A 23,482-nucleotide genomic window follows, 5' to 3' on the forward strand; every position below is an offset into this window, starting at 1 on the left:
GGACTAAGAGAAAAAAAAACTGCTACAAAGTGATGCTGTGTTCATTTTGCACAGAATCCAGAAATCCTGATGAAGGAACTTGAATTGGATACTACAAGCCTTATCTCCTGTGAATGCTGAATGATTTTGTTGGTGGTTTTTACGATAACATGTATTTTCTTTGATATCTATTAAACAAGTTACACAGAATACTGGTAAATACACACAAGTAAAAAGAAGAATAAAATAGATAAAATTTTCTCAGTTAAAAGCTAAGTGAAAAGTAAACAGAATTATCAATCAGTGTGATCAAAGAAAAATGTTTATCTCATGGGGTGTTGAAAAAGAACATCATAAAAACGAATAGCTAGAATAATCATCAAAAACAATCTGCACAAGAAATATGACATACTTGAGGGGCATTATCATTAAAACATAATGTATACAAATTGCTGAGAAACTCACTAAACCTTCTAAATCATGTAAAAGAGTTGTTTGCATATAAGCCGTCTGCACTTCTCTCTCTTTTTTTTTTTTTGCTCGAATTCACTGCAAGGTGGCTTTTGTCCACTCCATGCAAATCACTCATATGAAGGTCACAATGATGTCCAGGTGGCCAAAGCCTGTGGCTAATCCTCAGTCCTCATCTCACTGAGACAGCAGTTTCTTAGCCCTTCTCCTACCTCCACTGGGACCTCTTCTCAGCTCCTCTGTAAGTTCCCCCTCCTCTTTCCAACCTGTATGCATTGGAGGGGTCCAGAGCTCAACCCTAAGGCTCTTCTGCATCTTGGTCCCTAGGTGGTCTCATTTAGTCACCCAGCCTCAGATACAGCCTTAGGGTTGAGCTGTATCTCAGGAATCACAAATGTATCTCTCACATGACCTCTAGACTCACATCAACCTCTCAACATCACAACTTGGATATCCAACAGGCATCTCCAACTCAACACAGCCAAACCCCACTTTTGATTTCCAGCTCATTGCAACTGTCCCCTCCTGCAGACGTCCCTTTTGGAGTAGGTGGCACCATCATATACCCAGTTACAAACAAAATCTTTGAAGTCATCCTTGACTGTCCTACACTGCATATCTAATCCACCAGCAAATGCTGTCTTTTCTACCTTCAAAGCAGATCCCCAATCTGATCATTTCTCACTACATCCCCTTTCACTGTCTGGTGTCTGGCAGTGGCCTCCTAATCAGCCTTCCCTGTTTCAACTCTTGGCCCCCCTCTAGTCTGTTCCCCGCATGACAGCAGTTCTTTTAAAACTTCAACCAACGTAAATTATACTTCAAGAGAGCTTTAAAAAAAATTCAATCAGATCTCTTCTGCTATAAATCTTCCAGTGGTTCTCCTCCCACCGTGTGCAAAATAAAATCAAAATGCCCTTATCCTTGCTTAACAGAACTCTACAACACAGCCTCAGCAGCAGGCCTCCAACTCACAGCCTGCAGCTTTAACCTCACTCCACACCAGCCCCGTCTCCTTGCTGTTACTTGAACGTGCCAGGCAAGTTCCTGCCAAAGGGCCTTTGCACACGCTATTCCCTCTCTCTGCAATACTCTTCCCCGTGTGATCACACGGCTCATGCTCCCACTTCCTTCAGGTCTCAGCTTGAATGTCACCTCCTCCCGATGACCTTCCCTAAACTTTCATGTAAAATTCCACCTCTTCCTTCCTCAGTCTCTTGCTTCCCCTGCTTTGTTCTGGAGAATACTAACCAGCACCACTTGATTTGCAGCTATTCCCTTGAGCACATTCTATCTCAGCCATAGGAATGGAAGCTCCACGCAGGCAGGGACATCATCTGTTCAGTTCATGCTGTAGCCCTAGCAATTTTGAATGATTAGATTGAAATTGGGTCCAAAAATATCACAAATGAGGTAACATAACTTGTTGATAAGTGTATGAAGAGTATTAAGAGATGATCAAACTCACAAGTTTCCAAATGCTAACATCTATAAAACTCCACTGTCACCCATCAAACCAGCAAAGATTAAAAATCACAACAGAATGTGATAAAACAGTGCTCTCAGATACTTCCTGGAGAAGTACAGATGGGCACAATTGGGTGATCTGGTATCAATGATCACTCATACCAATACACCATGGGATTTTGCGATCAGCAGGTAAAGACACAGAAGGAAAAGAAGGTGAAGACTAAACCAGCACAAAACCATAAGTAGGACTTGTTCCTATTCATTAGTAAGAGAAAGTTGGGTGTCCCCATGGGAAAATGCCCATTTAGAGTCCTGAACCACTTACCCTCCAATTCCTGCTTCCCCTGCAACAGTGGCCCCACATTGAGTCCTACAACGAGGATAATGATCATCAACCCCCATTTGCAGAGACAGGGCTAAGTCCGAGACAGTGATGTCAACCTTGCTGATGTCTCTAAAATACTCAACTGCTGAGGGCTAACCCTAAGAAAAATTATTGACTCAGATTCCTAAGTTAATTTCCTATAAGGTGGAAGAAGTGACAAGTGTCACTTCTCTTCTGGGCTCGATGACACCAAATAGTGGAGCCAAACAGACTTGCTGATGTTTTGAAACCCAAGTCCAAATAATGTTCTCTAAACCTTAGAGGTGTGACTAGGATATTCACAGCAGCCATGCAAAAGACAGCAGCCTTCAATGAAGAAACCAACAAACAAACAAAATGGTTCCTTTTATAAATATCTGTCGATTGCCGAAGGCTAGGTTCATTGTTGATAATTATCAATTATCTGAGCAAGGTATGCAGAAACACTTCAGGTGTTTAAACTGCAGCACCCTGGGCTCCAACCCAAACTTACCGGAGAAGAAGCTTTAGGTTAGATACCAGGAATCTGCATTTTAACAAACTCCTCAGGGAAACTGCCCCACAGGAGGTCTAGACTAACCATGCACAACTTCTACCCATTCTCCAGGGAAGTGATTGTGAAACTCCTCCAACCCCCACCTACACTTCCTGATTAAGCTGGTGTCCCCCATTGAATGTCAGCCTCACTGAATCTTAACGAGGAATCGCCAGATTGGGGGGATGGTGCAGCATGTCTGGGGAACACTTCACTAAACCCCGCTGCACACATGCTGAACAGCGCTCCAAAGGCTACAGGGACTGAGCTCGCATCGGAATCTGGCCCTGGAGGGTGCCCAGCATGGCGACCCTAAGGGGTGCAAGAACCCAGCAAGAAGGAGAAACAGAAGGTACAATCCAGCTCAAGACCACTCACATAAAGAAATCTGTAGGCAGGGTCTCTATCATTATGCCATATTAAATATCTTGATATTTTAAAGCAATATTGTTTTTCTGATTATAAAAGCCATACTCATTATAGAAATTTTAATATGCCATCATCCTGCAGAAAAATGAAAGTACAAGAAAAGAAAAAGCAGCTATACCCGGCCACAAAGTCACAAGGCTCATCGGGATGTGCTAACCTGGTTGGAAACTGATCAAAGCTGATTTATTGAGAAAAAATAGGCAGCATAGCAAAGACTTACATCAGCTTCATAGAAGACAGACTTTGGGGTGGGGGGGGAAACTCTGTCTCTTTTGAGTACATTCTCAAAAGGATAAACTTTCCACCTTCCTGTGAAGCACAGTGACTATAAATCAGATTTGCACACTGTGAGAAATGCTTACAACTCAATGAGTCTTTTGTCAGCCAGGTGGGGGCTCTGTAGTGAAATCCAGCCTTCGTCATAGCGATGGGATAAATCACCACCAGCCCTGAGACATCGCCTAATCCCTTCCTCACGAGGCAGATTTGGGCGCTTTCTGCATCTGCTTCATGTTATTGAAAAGCTGGGATCTCAGGCTTCGCAGTGACCTCGCACAGAACGCTGCTACTTCTGAAACTGTTTTAGACTCTTCCGTCTATAAAACAGACAGAGTTTAAGTTTAGCATCTTTTATGGTCAGAAATACTTAGCGTTACTTCCAGAGTGGCAGCCGTGGAACAATGTGGGAAAGAAGTGCTTCAGTTCACTTCTTGGGAAGTACTGACCCTGGGTCAATTTAATTTTTTCCGTAAGATTTCCCCTTCTTACTTTTCCCCTTCCTCTGCTATATGTAACAGTATGCTAGTATACAACATCATAGGTTAACAATATGCTATATTGTTTAAAAATATTAATGTTATTAATTAACGTGGTGTACATATTACTATATTGACAATATGTAATGTGATGTGATGATAAGTCTCACTGTGTGTCAGGCACTACTCTGAACGCTCTGAATGCATTAGCTAATTTATTCCTCACGATTCCATGGGGTAGATGCACTATTTCATTCCCATTTTACAGCTGAGGAAACTGAGGCAGCTAGTAACAGGTGGAGCCGAGCTTCAAACGAAGATCCTCTGGCCCCAGCACACTTATAAAAATGAGCAAAAGTATAAAAGCTAAAGGGAAAAGGAACCCAAGGGGAGAAAATCCTAATTAGAAACAAATCCTGGGTAAGCTGGTTTTTTAGTCCTTCCCCACATGTGAACAGCAACTAGAAACCTGAACAGTGACTTTGTTTACCCTGTGATCCATTGTTGGTGCCTGATCCTCACATAAAAATCTGAGGGAGCAGTATCTAGCGATTAGCTCAGCTGAATTGAGCCTGGACACCCTTCAAGAGCTGGAGGACAGAGGATGTGTCAATGGAGGGTGCAGCTTCAGGCACCCGTACTCGCCTGCTACAGGTGAGTGGACCTATGAATCCCCAGCCTCATCAGGCACCCTCAAAGGTCACCTGCCTGCTTCACCTGGAAGAGACAGCAAGGTGTGACCCCAGGAAGATCCTCTGCCAGGAGATCTACAGGCAGAAGCAGCAGCTGCTGAACACAGGTGCTGTCAGCAGGACACAGGGGTGATGGGTGAGTCAGCGGAGCAGGTGAAGGTGCAGACTACAGGAAGCCCCCATGAGATCCTGCCCAGACCCCAGCAGCAGCTCCCCTGGGCCTCGCCAGCAGCTTCACAGTGCCCGAAGTGTTTGAGAATAGGTGACCCATGCCTGCAGTGGCAGACGGTGTGCCTTTTTGACTCCTCCTCTCCCCTGGTGTGGGTACGTGGAGGGTTTGCTAAATGTTTGTTGAACAAATAAACAAGCCCAAGTCAGAAAGTCTCCAAATCATTCCTCATTGCAAAAGGGTGTGGTGGAAAAACTTAGAAAGCCAAGGCAGGAGGACACACTCAACTTGGAAATGGCCCGTGCCCAGCTTTGGTAGAGGCACAGCCTGAGCTTCAAGGAAGTCACTTGACCAGCAGTAGCTCCCACCTTTCTTTGCAGCTAGAACAGCATCAGATCAAATGATCTCTAACGTGATGATTTGCTAAAGTCCGAGTTTTACAATTAGAAAGCACCTTCCTCTCAAGAATGACTTCACTATGAGCCATCTAATTTTTCCTCTCTTCTTTTAGTATTTTTATTGCAAATAGCACACACAAAACAGGATATGTAAGCTATTTGTGCAATTTAAAGAAGAAGAAGCAACACCTTTGTAAGCACTCCCTAGTTCCTGACAGTCAGCACCAGGACCTCAGATGTCCCTTACGACCTTCCCCCAAAACTCTCCCCTCCCCGACAAGGTAATTCCAATGCCGAGTTATGTGTTTATTTTGTCCTTGTTTTTCTTTTCAACACATATTACTTTTCTCCGAATAATATGCTTTTTAATTTTGCCTCTTTTTAGTCTTAATTTGTGGAATCATATTGTATATAATCTGCAACTTTTTCTACTCACATATGAGAACCATCCACATTGATACAGGGCTACAGAGAGACATTTGGAGTTTATTTTTCACTGCTGTATAATACTCCATTGGTGGAGTACAATAGGTTTATTTATCCACTTTTCTGTAGATGGACATTTGGGTTGTTCTGTTTTTTGTTCATACACACCTCCTGGTGCTCAGATACAACAGAATACAGATCCAGGGTAAGACTGCTGGATCACAGGCTAGGCACATCTTCAGCTTTACTAGGTAACACCAAGCCAACACAAAAGTGCTTGTACAAACTCATGCTCCTACCAGCATGGAGGACCCACTGTGCCACATAAAAACATCACTGTTATTAACTTGTTTTATTTGCATGATTATTTTTTCCCTTATCCCCTAACCACTTCTCAAAGCAACAAGCCAGCATGTGCCACATAGGCAAGCGCCCACTCCAACGTGATCTATATGTGTTAGGTATGTATGTACCCTGGAAAAAGCTTATGATGTTGCTTGAGGAGTGTATAACTTTTTTATGTATGTAAGTAGCATGTGCTATATAGAGTGCTCTGTTTTTGGTATTTTTCACTCCATTCAGTGTTTTATAAAACATACCCATGTTGCTCCATGGGTATTAGAGACAGGATGATATTTTATCTTTAAGATGGGTATGCCACCCTCATTTTATAGATCAAAGTGATAGCTCACAATTGTTTAGTACTCAGTGGGGTCTAAACGTACTAACTCATTTAATCTCGCACGAACCCTGCAAAACAGATGCTTCTGTTTCATAGAAAACAAGACCAAGGCACAAAGAAACTAAGGAACTTGTACAAAATCACCAAGTTAGTAAACGTCAGAGCAGAATGTGAACTGAGCCAGAATGTGTTCTTATCCATGACACGCAACCGGATAAGAACGCAAAGCTTGGAGAATTTTCGTGACCAGCATCTCTAGGATTCACAGCTGGTGCCCCACGGAGCAGAACTAACATACAGATGGTTCCCCTCTCAGTCCAGTCCTCATTCCATCAGCTCCAAAATGTGTATTATTCTACATGAGTAGCTGGTGAACAACAAAGGGAATTAGTTAGTCCTCTTCAGCAAATGTTAGTAAATGAAAATATTACAGAGACAGAACCCTTTTTAGGAAATGCAATCAAGTGAATTTAAAAAAGCTTTATCAGAAATATAATTAATGACAAAAATATTTATAGATCCTAAGAAAATGGATTTGCTTTTTTTTTTTTTTTTTTTTTTTGTCTGCTGAGGATCTGAGGATAATCACCCAGTGGATCTTTGGTTGTGACAACTCTACCCCTTCACAGAGTTGTATCTTCACACACACCTAACATGCTAAGAGTAGATCTGCATGATACGGTAGTTAGTGTAATTTCTGTAATTAAAAAAGTACTTGGTCATGCCTGTAATCCCAGCATTTTTGGAGGCTGAGGTGGGAGCACTGCTTGAGCCCAGGAGTTTGAGACCAGCCTGGGCAAGATAGTGAGACCCTGTCTCTACAAAAAAATTAAAAATTAGCTGGGTGTAGCAGCGTACACCTGTAGTCCCAGCTACTCAGGAGATTGAGGCAGGAAGATCTCTTGAGCCTGGGAGGCAAAGGCTGCAGTGAGCCATAATCGTACCACTGCACTCCAGCCTGGGCAACAGAGCGAGACCATGTCTTAAAAAAATAAATAAAAATTAAAAAATAAAGGTACCTAGAACAGCCTGCAAAGAAAGGGAAATCAAATTATGTTTAGTGACAATTACTGTTATCACCGACAGAGAGGCAGCTAAAATAAACATTCTGCTCATTTTGTTTGTAAACGAATGGCCACAATTCTTGCACTATTTAAATCAAGAATATTTAATATTCCATAGTTTTCAACCATCCTTCCTTTTTTATTGTTTCCAGCTCCTTAAACATACAAAAGAGTAAAAGCTATTTGTTCTGGCAGAAAGGAGTCGTCATAAATTGTGCAGAGTGAATTTCTCTAAGATGAAAGGAATGTTCCTGTCCTCCAGGACGGCCTACGGACAGGACTGTGATGACACTCAGAGTCTTCACAAGAATCACATCTGCAGTGTTAAGCCACTTCTGTGGAAAACTCAAGTCCTTCTCAGATAACAAAAACATTTTAGTAGCAATGAACCAAAAACAAAATCTTCCACTAAATACGTTAATACATCAAGAGGAACCATTCATGTGCCATTTATAAGAACCTCCTTCCCAGAAATCATAGCAGCATTTCTCAGCCCAAAGCCAGAAACCTCTCGCACATGAAATTTTACTTCAAAAACTCCCACATCAGGCATTTTAATGAATCGGTGGAAGAAAATCATCCTACCAACTTTGTTGTCAAGAACGCCAAATTCATATGCAAAAAAAGAATTACAAAAATAATTATTCAAATTCTAGTAAGTGAAATTTTGATAGGTTTATAAAGGAAATAAACATCTTTAACATAATTCTACCTTGCAGCCAATATCAGCTATTAGTAACCACACTTCTTATTGCCAGTTCATCTCTCCAAACACACAGAAGCCATGTGAGTTGAAATTTATTTATTTATTTATTTTTAGACGGAAGTCTCGCTCTTTCGCCCAGGCCGGACCGCAGTGGCACAATCTCGGCTCACTGCAAGCTCTGCCTCCCGGGTTCATGCCATTCTCCTGCCTCAGCCTCCTGAGTAGCTGGGACTACAGGCGCCCGCCACCGCGCCCTGCTAATTTTTTATATTTTCAGTAGAGATGGGGTTTCACCGTATTAGCCAGGATGGTCTCGATCTCCTGACCTTGTGATCCGCCCGCCTCAGCCCCCCAAAGTGCTCGGATTACAGGCGTGAGCCACTGTGCCCAGCCTGAAATTTATTTTTAAAAAACTCTCAGACTTATGCTTTCTCAAAATTATATTTTATATATTGACATCAACCAATATGATGATATTATATACTGACATCAACCAATATGATCAACCAATATGATGATAATAAGATAAAGCAGAGCTGAAATCACAGTTCATTCCTGAAATTAAATACAGAAACATTTCTACCAACACACATTTTCAAAGATGGTGTTTTCAGGTTTGTATGGGATTGTTTCAGCTTTATGAATCAGCTTTTTAAAATCTGCAATACTTTCTTGCTGACTTCATCATTTCCTTCTGGTTGCCTGGAGGGGTGGTGTGGAATGCCAATGAAATGAATTTTAGTCGCCGTCCCTCACATTCTGAACTACAGAAGATATTTATTGTCTCAACTTCCCTGTGAGCTTTTCTTTGCATTATGCAGCTTCATGGTCAGCAGACCCTAAAAATTCAAGACAGTCTTTCTCCCACTTTATGTGTGTAGCATAGACACACTGATCAAATATGTTCCCAGCACTTCTGAAGAAACCTTATCACATTCACGAGAGATTTGCCACTTGCATTTTTTTTTCTGATAAACACAACCGTCATAGCCCAACAAAACATCACACAGAAATCAAATTATACTGTCCCCATGAGCATCTGCTCCTCTATGGCCTTGGGCAAAATTTAGAATTCTCGACATCCCGAGAGTTACCACAATCTCTGAAACTGCAGGAGCACCCACAAAGCTCAAGGAATGCACGGAAACTCGTATTACTTCCAATTCCATTTTCAAAGAAAGTAAATGTGCACGCATGTGAGCTGCACATGGTCCAGAATGCCTCATCAAATGTATTGTTTTAAAATGTGTGTACGTCCACGTGTAATTGTATGTGTGGGATTTTGAAAGTCTTTTTATATTTTACTCAAAAAGATATATTTTTCAATACCACAAACTTTCCTTTCAATTATAAGCCCTTCCCATTTTCAATTAATGTTTTAGGCAAGGAATATAAATTAGTAAAACCAACCATACCGCTTAGGGAAAATGAATTAGCATGGGGAAAGTGAAGAACTGGCCGTGCAGTCAATTACTTTGGCCAGCATAGATAGAGTTGAACTAACCAGCACAGGTGTAGACAGCCTGTTTGGATAAGGTAGCTTAAGCCCTCATTTTTTTCTGCAGTCTTTATTTGTGTCAAGTATATGAAAACTACCATCTCATTTCCTCCCTGTAGCTATTACCCAAATGTATGTGTAGTGTCAAAATAAATGGTCAGAGTCCTCTCAGGGACCTCCCTTGGCACAAGTCTCATTTCCTCACCTTCTCACCTCCAGAGCCTCAGGAAGTGCAGGTCAGAAAGCAGCCAGGGCAGCTGTGAGGTGATGGAGCGCTGAAGTGTCAGCGAGCCCAGATAAAACAACCTTCCAATATCGGAAATCCAACCATTCACCCTCTTGTCTCCTCGCTAACCCCAGGCAAGTATAAAGGAGATGGAATTAAAACAGGAGTTAGAAGAATTTGGATGTGATTTCATATATTAACTCAGCAAATTTTTTTCTGAAACGGTCCAGACAGTAAATATTTTCAGCTGGCAGGCCATATGGTCTTTGTCGAATCTACTCAACTGTGCCATTATGGAGTGAAGGCAGCCACAGATGATATGGAAATGAATGCATGGGGCTGTGTTCCAATAAAGCTTTCTTTATGGACACTGAAATGTAAATTTCATGTAATTTACACATGTTATGAAATATGCTTCTTTTGATTTTTCAACCATTTAAAAAAGTAAAAACCATTTTCTTAGCTCCTGGGCTGTGTTGGCTGACCCCTAATTAACTGACACGTGGGCTGCTATCCATGAAAATTTAGGCGCAGAGGAAGGCAGAGCTGGCTTCCCGGCCAAGACAGGACTTACCTTGATATGAGCTGCTGGGTCCGGGACAGTCTGAATCATGTCCTTCAATAAGCCAGCCCATCTACCAGCTGTTCAGAACCTGATGGCTAGAAGACAAAAGGAACAACATAAATAATAATAAACAACTGCATTTCTGTGTTTTATGTTCTAGCAGGACTGGACACAATTCACCAATGGCAGAAGAATCATAGCTTTGCGTTAAGCATGTTTGCCTAAAGGCATCCTCTAGGTATGTGTGGTCCATGAGGTAACCAGATAACTCACCTTCCTTCCATTGGGAAAATCACTTAAAATGAGCTCAAAAGAACCCTAGTCCAACAGGCCAGACGAATCTAGCTCAACCTGACCCACATCACATGCAATATTCACACATCCTTCCACATGGGCAGGATCTAATGAGGGATCCATTATAGGAAGACATGAGATTAAAACAGGACATACTTCTCTATCATACTGAGAAAACAGGACTTTGAAATCCCACCAAAACTCAGGCGATCTGCACATCCTTTTCAGCTTTGTTATTAAGTTCTTAGTAAACAGCACAGCTCCCATTCATTGAGTACTTCAGTGCCAGTTCCTTGAGTGCTAAGGGCTCCACACACATTTTCTCATTTCATTCTGACCACAACTCTGAGAGTTGTCATTCCCATTGTCCAGCTGCGGACGTCAAGACTCATAAAGGTTACTGATTTGTCCAGGATCACCTGGTTAATAAGCGACAGAACCAAACCTCAAATCAGATTAGCCTATCTGACTCCAGAGCCCAAAAACATTTTGGTTTGACTTCATTAGCAGATATCAACCCATATTTTGAAGGGACATTTTAAAATATGCCTTAAATAAATTAAATTTAAAGATGCCTATAATCTAGGAATTTTCCAGAAATAAATACTTAATCCAATATATTCCCTCATTCGAATTATAAAGCAGCTTGTTCTGACCATTGTCTGTGCCCCTCCGCTTCCACCAAGCCAGTCTCCAGCCTCCTTTGCTGTCCCAGGCCCTAGGGCTGACCTCTACAGATGCGGTCAGCAGGCGCCTTGCCTCCTGGCCACCTGTCAGGGTTGGTTGACATGGCCCCATCTGGAGAGCAGGGGTGAGAGGAGAGCGGGTATCTCTTCCCCTCACCTTCCCACCACCAACACCTGCTGCTCAGCCTCCCTGGGCGCTTGGTTACGGTTCTGACTGCGGCTGGATTCTAGGGTGACCTCTTCCATCATGGGGCCCCTCCTTCCAGGCTCCAGCCTCCAGTAACTGGTCCCCAGCCAGTCTCTGGTGCTCTGCAGATCGCAGCCAAGCCATCAGTTGTCTTTTTGATACTAAAAATGCCTTTTTTAGTTTACGTTTTTAGAAGCCATCACTTGCTTTTTATCACCTGTATATTTTTGTTTCTTTTCTTCTTTACAATGGCTCTTTGCCGTAACAAATGCAAAATAAAAACACTATGATTACAGAACTGGAGACATTTTCAAAAGTTGTCTTTCAAGTTTGCTACTAAGCACATTACTCTAGTGACAAGTGAAGCATTCACAGGGGTCCTCCCCACATTCACATCCGCCCTTTCTGACCTCTCACGGTACAGACACACCCATTCCAACCCAATCGCCTCTCATGGCGAGTGTCAACTTCCAGATCTGCGTGCTCCACATCCGTCCTCCTGAAAGGTCTCCCTGGAGGCCTCCCAAGATGGGGAGAGCTTGGCTCGCCAAGAAGATGACATGCTGAGAACCTTAGGCATTTTTTTTTTCTATAACCAAATTTCTAGGTCTTGGAAAATAGGTACTTTTCCCCCGAGGCCTAAAGTAAGTCCCTCTGGGGGATGAGAGTTACTGAAAGTGCAGAGGGAGTGAAGCACAGTCCTGAAATTGAACCAGGAAGCAGATGAAGGTGACCCAGGCTCCTGGTGCTCTCGTGGGAGAAGAGGCTGGGAGAGGATGGGGTCTGGTTGAAGGTTTCTGGGAGCACAGGAATCTTCAACTCCCCTTATCCTAAGAGCAACAGGTGTCCCAGGAAAACACCACTCTCTCCTGGGGTCATTCGGCCAGGAAGGGGAGCATCTGCAAGCCGTCCTGACAAAGGGAGGGCCTCCCACTGCACGACCCTGCTCTGGGGAGCACGTGCCTATTTCCGTATGTCTGGGCATGCTCTCTGGGTGAGTTCACTCCGCACAGCTCCCCCCTGCTTGCAGGCACACGCTGCTGCTCACAGCAGGGGCTGAAGCTCGTCTCCCTCCCCTCAAACCCAGGCTGACCTGTGGCTGCCTCTGACCTGGAGAACACAGCAGAGGAAAGGTTTCAGGAGTCCCAGGCCCAGGCCTTTATGGAAGTGGGAGCCTCCCCTTCCTGCCTCCTGAAACCAAGTCCTCATACCCTCAGCAGCACAGCACATGGCAGAGGACCCGGCGCCCAGCGGGGCAGCCAGCACCAATGCCAGGCCTGGGAGGGGGGTGTCCTGGACGGTCCAGAGAACCATCTCTCAGATGACTACAGCCCCTGCCAACATCAGGGAGGCAGCTTAAAGCTGAGTCCAGTCAGCACACAGAATTGTGACCAATGATAAATGGGTTGTTGTACTAAGCTGCTAGGATTTGGGGTAGTTTATTATACATACAGGTCATTGAAACACCCTGTAAGTGTTCTAGAGGCACGGAGAAGACAGAGGGTAAATAGCTTGTTTCATTGTCACTATGGATGAGTACCAAGATGGTTCTGACACTCAACTCCTCCTGTGTCCATGCTTTTTGCCACATAACTTTGTGATTCTTCCCACTAAAGAGGTAGAATTACTTCCCAACCCTTATTTTCAGGCTGCCCATATGATCTGCTTCAGTCAACAGGATGTAGCAGAAAGACAAGCATGTCAGGTCCTAGCTGAAGCCTCAGGAGGCAGGACATGTTCCCCTCTGCTTTTCTGTAACTTTCCACCAGCATGGGAACATGGCCAGATTCATGCGGGAGGATGAGAAGTACCTGGGGCAGAGTCACCCACCCCAATCACCCCGCCAGGACTACCTTTGATCATCCCATAGACAACCAAAACCCCAGACATGGGAGGGAAGCAACCAGACCAGCCACTAGCCAGTACCAACCAGAATGGCCAACCCACAGGCTCATGGCTGAATAAGTGCTTACTGCTTGAAGTCACTGAAATTTGGGGAGTTTGTTACACAGCATTTTTGTGACAATAGATTACTGACATACACTTTGCCCTGTAGAATCGGATTACTGAGATTGTCATTAAAACTTTTCAGCCAGTGACAAAAGGAGACTCAAACAGGGCATTTCAAAGGAAGCCAACTTCATCCCAACACAGAGACATATTATTTCCACTCACCTATGAGACATGATCTCAAACCCTAATCCTACCCTCAAAATGGGTTTGGAAACTGAAGGATAACCAAGAAACCTCCACCAGAAGCCTCCATGGGATTCCCAGAGCCCTTCCCAGGTGCAACTGAATTCTCACTTCACATCATGCCCTGCCAGCCTCCCTGGGATTCCAAAAATCGAATCAACACCCTTGGATATCCAAGACCGCAGCCAACACCATAGAAGTTACAACAGACACTCAGTCTGTACCCAACCAAGACATAAACTTAATGAGCAACTGTTTGAGTCTCTTGTTTCTTATGGGGATATTTTGAGCACTCAGGATGCATTAAGGATAAAATGACAGGGAAAGGAATAGACAGAGATTCCAGAGGCAACACAGTCCCGATCCTCGAGGGATTGAGAGGGGCAACAGACCTGTTTCACACAGATATGAGCCGGTCAGTCCTGAGAGCAGGCAGCTGGTGGAGGTGCCCAGTGAGGCGTGTGGATATACCTAGAGGAAAGAGAGAGCTGATTCATGCAGAGACAAGAGGGTGCCACCAAGGAGCCTTGATGAACAAGAAACATGAGGACTGGAGGAAAGAGGGTGAAAGGCATGAAGCAGGGAACCTGAGTTTCTCCCAGTTGTCCCACATTAAGAGACCGATGACGTATGAGCTCCTCAGACCACCCCCACCAGAGTGATCACACACCAAAGGGATTCGCTCAGCATGCAGCATGATGGCACTGCCATCCTCCACACCAACTCAGCGAAAACCCAACGGACCTAAAGACCAGGAGAATAAAAGCTCAACCGCCCTCCCCTGCCTCCTCAACTGCCCTCCCCTGCCTCCTCAACCCCCTCCCCTGCCTCCTCAACCCCCTCCCCTGCCTCAACCCCCTCCCCTGCCTCCTCAACCACCCTCCCCTGCCTCCTCAACCCCCTCCCCTGCCTCCTCAACCCCCTCCCCTGCCTCCTGAACCGCCCTCCCCTGCCTCCTCAACCCCCTCCCCTGCCTCCTCAACCCACACGGATCTCTGACTCTTTTTGCAGCCATTTGGGTGCCTGTTCTTTTTTACCATTTCAGAAGTATTTTATGGATTTTTTAAAGAGCACTTCTTATTTACTTTTGTGTTCCTAATGGTCATTTCTCAAATATGTAGTAGTTGGTATCAAAACAAACTAAAACCATACTAAAAATTTTTAGGGCCAGGCGCGGTGGCTCAAGCCTGTAATCCCAGCACTTTGGGAGGCTGAGATGGGCGGATCACAAGGTCAGGAGATCGAGACCATCCTGGCTAACACGGTGAAACCCCGTCTCTACTAAAAAAATACAAAAAAGTAGCCGGGCAAGATGGCGGGCGCCTGTAGTCCCAACTACTCGGGAGGCTGAGGCAGGAGAATGGCGCAAACCCGGGAGGCGGAGCTTGCAGTGAGCCGAGATCGCGCCACTGCACTCCAGCCCGGGCGACAGAGCGAGACTCTGTCTCAAAAAAAAAAAAAAAATTAGTAGTTGGTGATAGTTTCATGTCACTGTAGGAGCCTTTTAATTTTCTATTTTACCTGCCTTTGAACCCTGGCAGAACTTCACTCTATGTTGATTGAAAATCATTTCTTTAATATTTGTTTCTTTCAATAAACTAATTTGCCTAAGGTATATACTTCTATATGATTTTGTGTTTCATGATCCAGCTATATTTTATTATTGGGTATCTTAAAGAAACAAAAAAGGCCTTAACATTAACAGAATTCTACTTGTGCACCTCTTCATCTGGCTGTTTGTTCACATGCTTAACAATAAACTGTAATCATAAGAGCACAGCATTTTCCTGAGTTCTAGCAAGTTACTGAACCTAAAAGGGGGGTTGTGGGAATCCCCAATGTTGTAGCCATGTCGGACAGAGTGTAGATAACCTGAGGACCCAATACTTGCAACCAGCATCTGAAGTGAAGACAGTGTTGGGGACTCAGCCCTTAAACCTGTGAGCAAACTTCAGGCAGTCAGCATCAGAATTGAACTGAACTGTTGGACACCCAGTTGGTATCAGTGTTGAATAACTGGTTGGTACTGGCAAAAACACCATGTATTTGGTGTTGGGAAACACAAATAAAAAATTTTTAAAACCTCCAAATGATGCTCAGCAGTTCACAAAGGTGTCAGTGCAAGAGATGGCCTGTATCTATTCTAACTGGTTAGTATGCAAGTTAAACCATTGTTTGATTATCTCCTCTGTCTACACCATCAGGCGTAGGATTGAATTGAATCGGGTGAGGATTTAATTGAATTATGCTTAAGAAAGAAAGCTCTCTCAATGCTAGGCACATAATCAACACTAAACAAGTGGTAATCATTATTATTAAGAAAGTAAAGGCCGAGTGTGGTGACTCACGCCTGTAATCCCAGCACTTTGGGAGGCCGAGGTGGGGTGGATCACAAGGTCAGGAGATCAAGACCATCCTGGCTAACACCGTGAAACCCCATCTCTACTAAAAAATACAAAAAATTAGCCAGGCATGGTATTGGGCGCCTGTAGTCCCAGCTACTCAGGAGGCTGAGGCAGGAGAATGGCGTGAAGCCGGGAGGTGGAGCTTGCAGTGAGCCGAGATTGTGCCACTGCACTCCAGCCTGGGCGACAGAGCGAGACTCCATCTCAAAAAAAAGAAAGAAAGTAAAAATATTTCAAATGGATGATTTTGATACTGTATAAAATGTTGCAACTTTTTTTTTTTTTTTGAGACAGAGTCTTGCTCTGTCACCCAGGCTGGTGTACAGTGGCACAATCTTGGCTCACTGCAACCTCCACCTCCCAGGTTCCAGTGGTTCTCCTGCCTCAGCCTCCTGAGTAGCTGGGATTACAGGCATGTGCTACCATGCCCGGCTAATTAAAATGTTGCAACTTTTTAAGAAAAACAATTCTCAATAAATAAATTGATAATTTTCATAAGAGCCCTTTGTCAACGGACTAAGAACACCCTTAATTTAGAAATGTATTTTTTAGTTTTAAGATAACGAGTCATTAAGTGAAAACACTTTAGGCGAAATGGCTCTAAGCAATTTAGTATTCACAGAAATGAATCCATTCCTTGAAAGCAATGGTCGCTGGGTGCACTTGTCCTGGATGAGCAGACATTAGGCAAATCAGTCTTTCACCAGCAAACCCTCCCATAAGAACTGCACAGGCCTGACTCCTGCCAAGCACATCAGGCCCCTGAATGAGGCAGAGGCCTCCCGTATGGAGCAGAAAGGAGGCAGGGAGAAATGCAGAGCCCGTGATTTAAGGAGGCTCTCCCTCTCAGGCTCATGCAAGTGCAGGATCAGTACCTAAAGGGGAGCATCACCCGAAATCCTGTGCTCCAGTTGCCTTAACCCAGTCCAGTCCTGGCTCCTGTACTTCAAAGCTAAGAAGGGAATACCAGCAGGAGGCAGAAGACAGCATGAAAATCTGAATGCACCTCTACATTTATCTAAAAATAAGAAACTGGACTTCTTCAGTAGGAAAGGGCTCATCTTTCCAAATGAATAAAAATACTTACAGCTATGGGTTGATTATATCAATTCTCTCCCCCAATTCATGCATTGGAGTACTAACCCCCGGTCCCTCAGGATGTGATGATAGCGAGGTAGGGCCTTTACAGAGGTCATTAGTGACCTAATCCAACATGACTGATCCACTTACAAAAAAAAGGACAAGATTTAAACACAGACCTGTATAGAAGGATGATGGTGTGAAGACACAGGGAAAAGACCAAAGAGGCCTGGAACAGATTTCCCTCGAAGCCCTCAGAGGGAACCACTTGGGCTGACACCTTGATCTTGGACATCCAGCCTCCAGAATGGCGAGATGGTGAATTTCTGTTGTTTTAAGCTATCCAGTTCGTGGCACTTTGTTACAACAGCGCTGGGACAGGAAAACCCCTCTCTTGAGGGACTTACTAAAGTCACTTAACTGATGCAGACTAGAGGCCTCACTGTGGGGACATGGCCTCGGGAGCCACACCCATTTTAGTCGCACCATTTCTCACTGAACATTGACCCTGGTCAAGGCATGTCTCAGGCTCCATGGACTGCTATTCCTTCTACTAAACAACCCTGGCTTCATTCTGGCAAGGGAGGGACTCTTACATTCTGTGGCCTGCATGAGCATCATGTGAGCACCCCCATAACCTCAATCCTTGCAGGGTTTCTCCAAGGGAGTCCTAGCATTCCTGCCGGCCTCAGGGGCGCACCTTAGAGACAGGGTGCCGACCCTCTCCTTCTCCAACTGGATTTTATTTTTATTTTGTGGCATGTTTTGTGAATACAAAGATTCACTGCCTGGGTGTGCCCCTTGAAAGGAGGTTTCAATTGCATTCAGGTGAAATAACCACAAAATGACTATAAGCCAAATGTAGTAGTATGATAGAAAAATGGAAAGATTGTAAAAGCACCAGTCCGTAGACACCACACCTCTGGTTCCGCTGGAAAAGGAAGAGAGTAGATGGTGATGGAGAAAAGAGGGGCTGGTGAAGACCACAGAACCGAGAAGGCAGTAATTCTAAAATCTCCACACTGTAGGGCCAGGAACAGGAACATTGCTGGGCAATGGGGCATCTTATCTGGGGGGAAGTCAACGGTGTCATGTAGAACCAACATAATTCATCCAAGTACAGCAAATAATCCAGAAATGGTCTGTGGAGGTTTGGAACCATAAACATCAAATAGTAGAGATACAAAATATTTACATATCCACATTTTTTAAAAAGGGTCCTGACTAGGCAGCAAAGGATTATTCGGGTTCTGTTCATTTTACCTTTAATTGCCCTTGGTTCTGTTATCTTTTTTCTCTGTGAGTCATTTGTCTTGCTTTTGGTCAGCACAGCTTTCCTCGGGTCTCCAAAGATCCTGGAATAACCTGAATATAAGTTCAAGAATATTAAACCTTATTTTGTTTTCAAATATTAATGCCAGGGATCAACTGTACATGTACTGACAAAACCTATTTCTTAAACATTATTTTAAAATATCCTAAAAGGGGAAAGAACTTAAATCCTTTCCTTAAAAAAAAAAAAGAGGGGGCAACATTCCTGTCCTCTGAGGGAAGCCCAGCATTATGAAGCAAAAATTGGGAGTGAAATCAAGGCCAAGCCTAACTGGCATGCTGAAGCACACACACACTTTTACGCAGCAAATATTTTGAAAATGTTTTCTTTTCCTTACAGCCCCCAGCTTTGGTAATAATGGCTTCCCCAGATCATTCTGTTAGCACTTTCTGCTGCTCAGAACAGGGTAGTGGGATTTAGAATTTAGAAAACATTCTGAGAACTGTAATTAAGCAATTGTCTTAGTCCCAGAAAAGGAACAACCCTCTTACTTTGTAAATGCTAGGACAACCCGTATTTTTTTTAAATCTTAGAACACTAACAAGCTAAAAAGATATAAAGAAAAAAAAAAATCTTTCTTATAATATGCCTGCTAGCACAGCTCCAAAATCCAGTCTCTGTCTCTCTCTCTCTTTTTTTTTTAGATACGGGAATTTCTTAAACAACTTTCCAAGTAAAACATTCAATCCCAAAATACTATATTTAGTAGAATCCCTACAACACGAGAAATTGTAAATGGCATCTGTTTCCATTGAAAATATTTTTAAATTAGAAAACATCTTAAGTACTGCATCAAATCAATATTCGTAACGGGCAGAATTATTTCTAAATGGTTCCACAGGCCAGTTGACACTCCCACTCTACTTAGGAAGCTCCCAGCCTACTCCACCTGAAGTCTTCCAAACCTATGCATAGAGACAAATTACCCAAATGTCACAGAAAAGCATTTGTTGTGATACAGAAAATACAACATAACATTATTGGGGGGAAAAATCAGTATACAAAACCATGTACATAATATCATCCCAATATTGCACAAAGAAAAAAAAATAAATGGATGAAAGAAAGGAGGGAAGGCAGGAAAGGAAAGAGGATGACCTGAGAGAAGTTATCAAAATGGTTAATAGCCATGGTCTTTGGCTTTCCAGTGTGAAATAGGAGCTCTTATTTTCTTCTTTTTAAAATCTTTCTAAAATTATTTTTTAAACCAATTAATAAAAAGTATATAGATATATATTTACTGTGTACAACATTACGTTTTGAAATATATATACATGTTGGAATGGCTAAAGTAAGCTAATTAACATCTGCATTACCTCACATATTTATTTTTTGTGGTGAGAACACTTGAAATCTACTCTTACTGATTTTCAAGAATGTTATGCATCATTAATTACAGTCAATAGACCATAGGTCTATTCAAGTTCAAGTCATAGATCTCTTGAAATTACTCCTCCTGTCTAACTGTAATTTTGTGTCCTTTGACCAACATCGCCCCAGTTCCCCTACACTTGACATCACTAATCATCAAGGAAATACAAATCAAAAGCATGATGAGTGTCATCTCACACCTGTTAGAATGACCATTATCAATAAGACAAGTGCCGGTGGGGATGTGGAAAAAGGGAACTCTTGCCCACCGTTGGTGGGAACGTAGATCAGTACAGTCATTACGGAAAACCGTATGCAGGTTCCTCAAAAACACAAAGATCAATTATAAATCCAAATACTATATGTTTTACAAATGTATTACAAATCAACTTTGTATGTATTACAAATCAAAATACTACATGACTGCTGACAATCCCACTCTGGGGATAGATCCAAAGAAAATGGAAAATGAAATCAGTATGTCAAAGAGGTACCAGCACTCCCACATTCACTACAGCATTATTCACAGCAGACAAGGTATGGCATCAACCTAAGTGTCCATCAACATAAACGCCCATAAAGAAAAGCAGTGCACATATACAGTGGAATGCTATTCAGCGTTTAGAGGAGAAATCCTGTCATTTGTGACAACATGAATGAACCTGGAGAACTTTATGCTAAGCGAAATAAGCCAGGCACAGAAAGACACATAGTGCACCCTCTCACTTACACATAGCATCTGAAAAGTTGAACTCCTATTTCCTTCTTTATAGTTTTGTATATTTTCCAAATTTTCCAAACCAAAAATATTCATCTTTATAATCAGGGGAGAAAACTAAGGAAAAATAATTTTATAATCCTAAACACGCTTTTAAAGCATTCATTTTACTGTAATGTGTTCTTTTCCCATCCAGCCGTACCTGGGCCCAAGGAGCTGGCCTTCCCTGCTCAGTGGCCTAATGTTCAAGGGGACAGGAAGAGGGGGACGGGAGAGGGGGACGGTGAAGTAGATCATGCTTTGCAAAGCTGTGCAAATCCTGAGTTAATAAACCTGTTCCCAAAATCCAAAAGCCAATATTGACTATTGCTTGGTTAACTGTTTTGCATGGATAAGTGGTTAAAGGGGTATTTGGTTTCCAATTTCTGCAAAGGGAATAAGAGTTTTAAAGGCATGAACTAAGATTTCACATACCATGCTATTCTATAGTAGGTTTTTGTGCCAAAACCTCTACTAGGCTGAAAGAATAATTTGATTTATGGTTGAGACATTGTCGGGCCTGATTTAAAGCCCAGAGTTGAGCCCAGAGAGGATTCTCTTAAATATGTGCAATGGGTATTTTTAAATTAGCACTATGGCATTATTAATATTTCATTTATCCTGAGAGCATTTACCTGACAATGCAAATTATCCATAACACAGCTGAGAAGCCACAAAGGATCCAAAAAGATGTCACAAAGTCCAGGAAGAGAAGCTGTGCCAGAGAAAGGCACACCACCAGCCGCGTGAGGTAACAGCTGGCCTCATCAAAGCAACAAAGTCAGAAAATTATGTAAACCAGACTCAAGAACTCAAAAAATACAGCCATTAGAGAACTTTGGTAAGAGTGCAAACTGCTCAACCCAGCTCAATTGCCCCTGGTCCAGCAATGGCAGAAAGTCAAGGTCAAGGAGTCACATGACCTGCAAGAGACCCCTCCCCCCCAACCCCCAGCCCTGCCCCTGGCCAGTGGGACAACCCACATCATCCCTGGGATTCAGTATTCAATCAGGCTCTGTGTTCCGTGTGGGGAGGGAGAAGAAGGCACCGGATCACCAGGAAATATGAACTGGAAATGGCCAAAGCTAAGCACATCTGAGTATCTGAAGGGTAAGTTTAATGCGCCAAAGCAGCCGTGGTGAGGCAGAAAGAACCTTGAGCTTGGAGCCCCACGTTTGTGCGGACCCACTAGCAGCCAACGAAGCCTCCCTCAGCCTCAGTTTGCTCATCCGAACACTGGGAGGAAGAGGCTCTGACTCCAGAGAGGTAGTGCAAGTCCAATGACACGGGGTTGCTGAAGGTCCAGATGGACAGAGGCAAAGCATTGTTTTCTGTTTTTGTTTTTGTTTTGATACAGGATTCTCTCTGTCATCCAGGCTGGTATGCAGGGGTGCCAACAGCTCACTGCAGCCTGGACCTCCCTGGCTCAAGTGATCCACCTGCCTCAGCCACCTGAGTAGCTCAGACTACAGGAAAAAGAGCCATGCACCACTGTGCCTGGCTAATTTTTAAAAAAAAATTTTTTGAGACGTGAGAACTCACTATGTTGTCCAGGCTGATCTCAAACTCCTAGCCTCAAGCAATCCTCCTCCCTCAGCCTCCCAAAGTGCTTGGATTAGAGGGGTGAGCCACCATGCCCAGCAAAGGCATTGTTAAACTCAGGAACGAATGACCGCCTTGTTCCCCAAAAACACTAGGCAAGAGAACCACTCTCTATGCACAGATCTCCCTGGCCACCACGTGTAAGCAGCAGTGAATATTCCATAGGTGGAATTGGCTACTGTGAAGAAAGAAAACTCCAGAAAAAGTGCCCTCACTCCAGGAAGTAACCTGGACCTCACGTGGGTGACAGCAGCCTGGGGAGAAGGCTCCACTGCCAGCAGCAATGCCAAGGACAGAGCGGCAGCAGTCATCCATCCCCACAGTCACAGGTGAACACAGCCACGGAGCAGCCTGCTTTTTCCATTTATAGCCACACACAGGTGGCAATGGCAGCAGACACAACTGGCTGCCCTTCCTCCCTTATAGAAGGAAATGTACTTTTGCTTGGGTGTTCTGCCTGCCCCCACACGACCCACGGAGGATGACCAGCCCCAACACCAGTGTAAATCCTATCACTGGGCACCATCTCTTCTCACCACTAATTGGTTTAGGGAAGGGCACATGATATAATTCTGGTCAATCTAACACCCAGGGAAGCGAGCTAGAGGACTTCTAGGAAAAGTACTGGCTGATGAAGAAAGGCCATAGAGTAGTAGTCCTGTCTGTGTGGCACTTGGAACTGTGAGAGCCATCCCAGGACCATGAGAAGAGGTCACCTGAGGATAAAACCGATACACTGCTGGATGTCTAGGGGAAAGGAGGGAAGTCCCTGTGTTTCTACTTACAGTTGGAAAGAGTATTAACCAACTCTGAAGGCATCTCATGACAGGGCATCTAGGCACATCAAAGGCATTTTCCTTGTTAACTAAACCATTTTGAATTGGGCTTATTTTTGTTGTTATTGTTATTACTGGCAGTAAAAGTATCCCATACACTCCAGTACCCACACTCAAAAAAGTCGCTTTCAGCTCTTTTACCATCTGTATCCATACTCACACAGACATGCTGAATATGCTTTCAGTTCTAATTTTAAAATAAAGTGATCTGCTGGAAATTAGCTCAGCTCATAGATCTCCATACTTACAACACTATATCTAAGAATTAGGAAATAAATAACTATTACCAATGATAAGTGGCCTATC

General features: G+C 43.6%; 1 protein-coding gene across 2 annotated transcripts in view; it reads right to left on the reverse strand.

The window, feature by feature from the left end:
- ERG (ETS transcription factor ERG) overlaps positions 1 to 23,482 on the reverse strand; it is a 289,046-nt gene that overhangs the window by 194,955 nt on the left and 70,609 nt on the right. The window contains exons 2-3 of one of the 2 annotated variants that reach the window (XM_010368712.2): positions 18,541 to 18,642; positions 10,439 to 10,524 (exon numbers count right to left, since the gene is read on the reverse strand). In XM_010368712.2, coding sequence (XP_010367014.1) covers positions 10,439 to 10,477 — 39 coding nt within the window. In that variant the 5' untranslated portion in view covers positions 10,478 to 10,524; positions 18,541 to 18,642. Of the gene's footprint in view, positions 1 to 10,438; positions 10,525 to 18,540; positions 18,646 to 23,482 lie in introns of those variants that run through there. The other variant, XM_010368714.2, reaches the window with a different exon arrangement.

This window comes from Rhinopithecus roxellana, chromosome 13 (genome assembly GCF_007565055.1).
Source record: "Rhinopithecus roxellana isolate Shanxi Qingling chromosome 13, ASM756505v1, whole genome shotgun sequence".
Lineage (NCBI taxonomy): Eukaryota > Metazoa > Chordata > Mammalia > Primates > Cercopithecidae > Rhinopithecus > Rhinopithecus roxellana.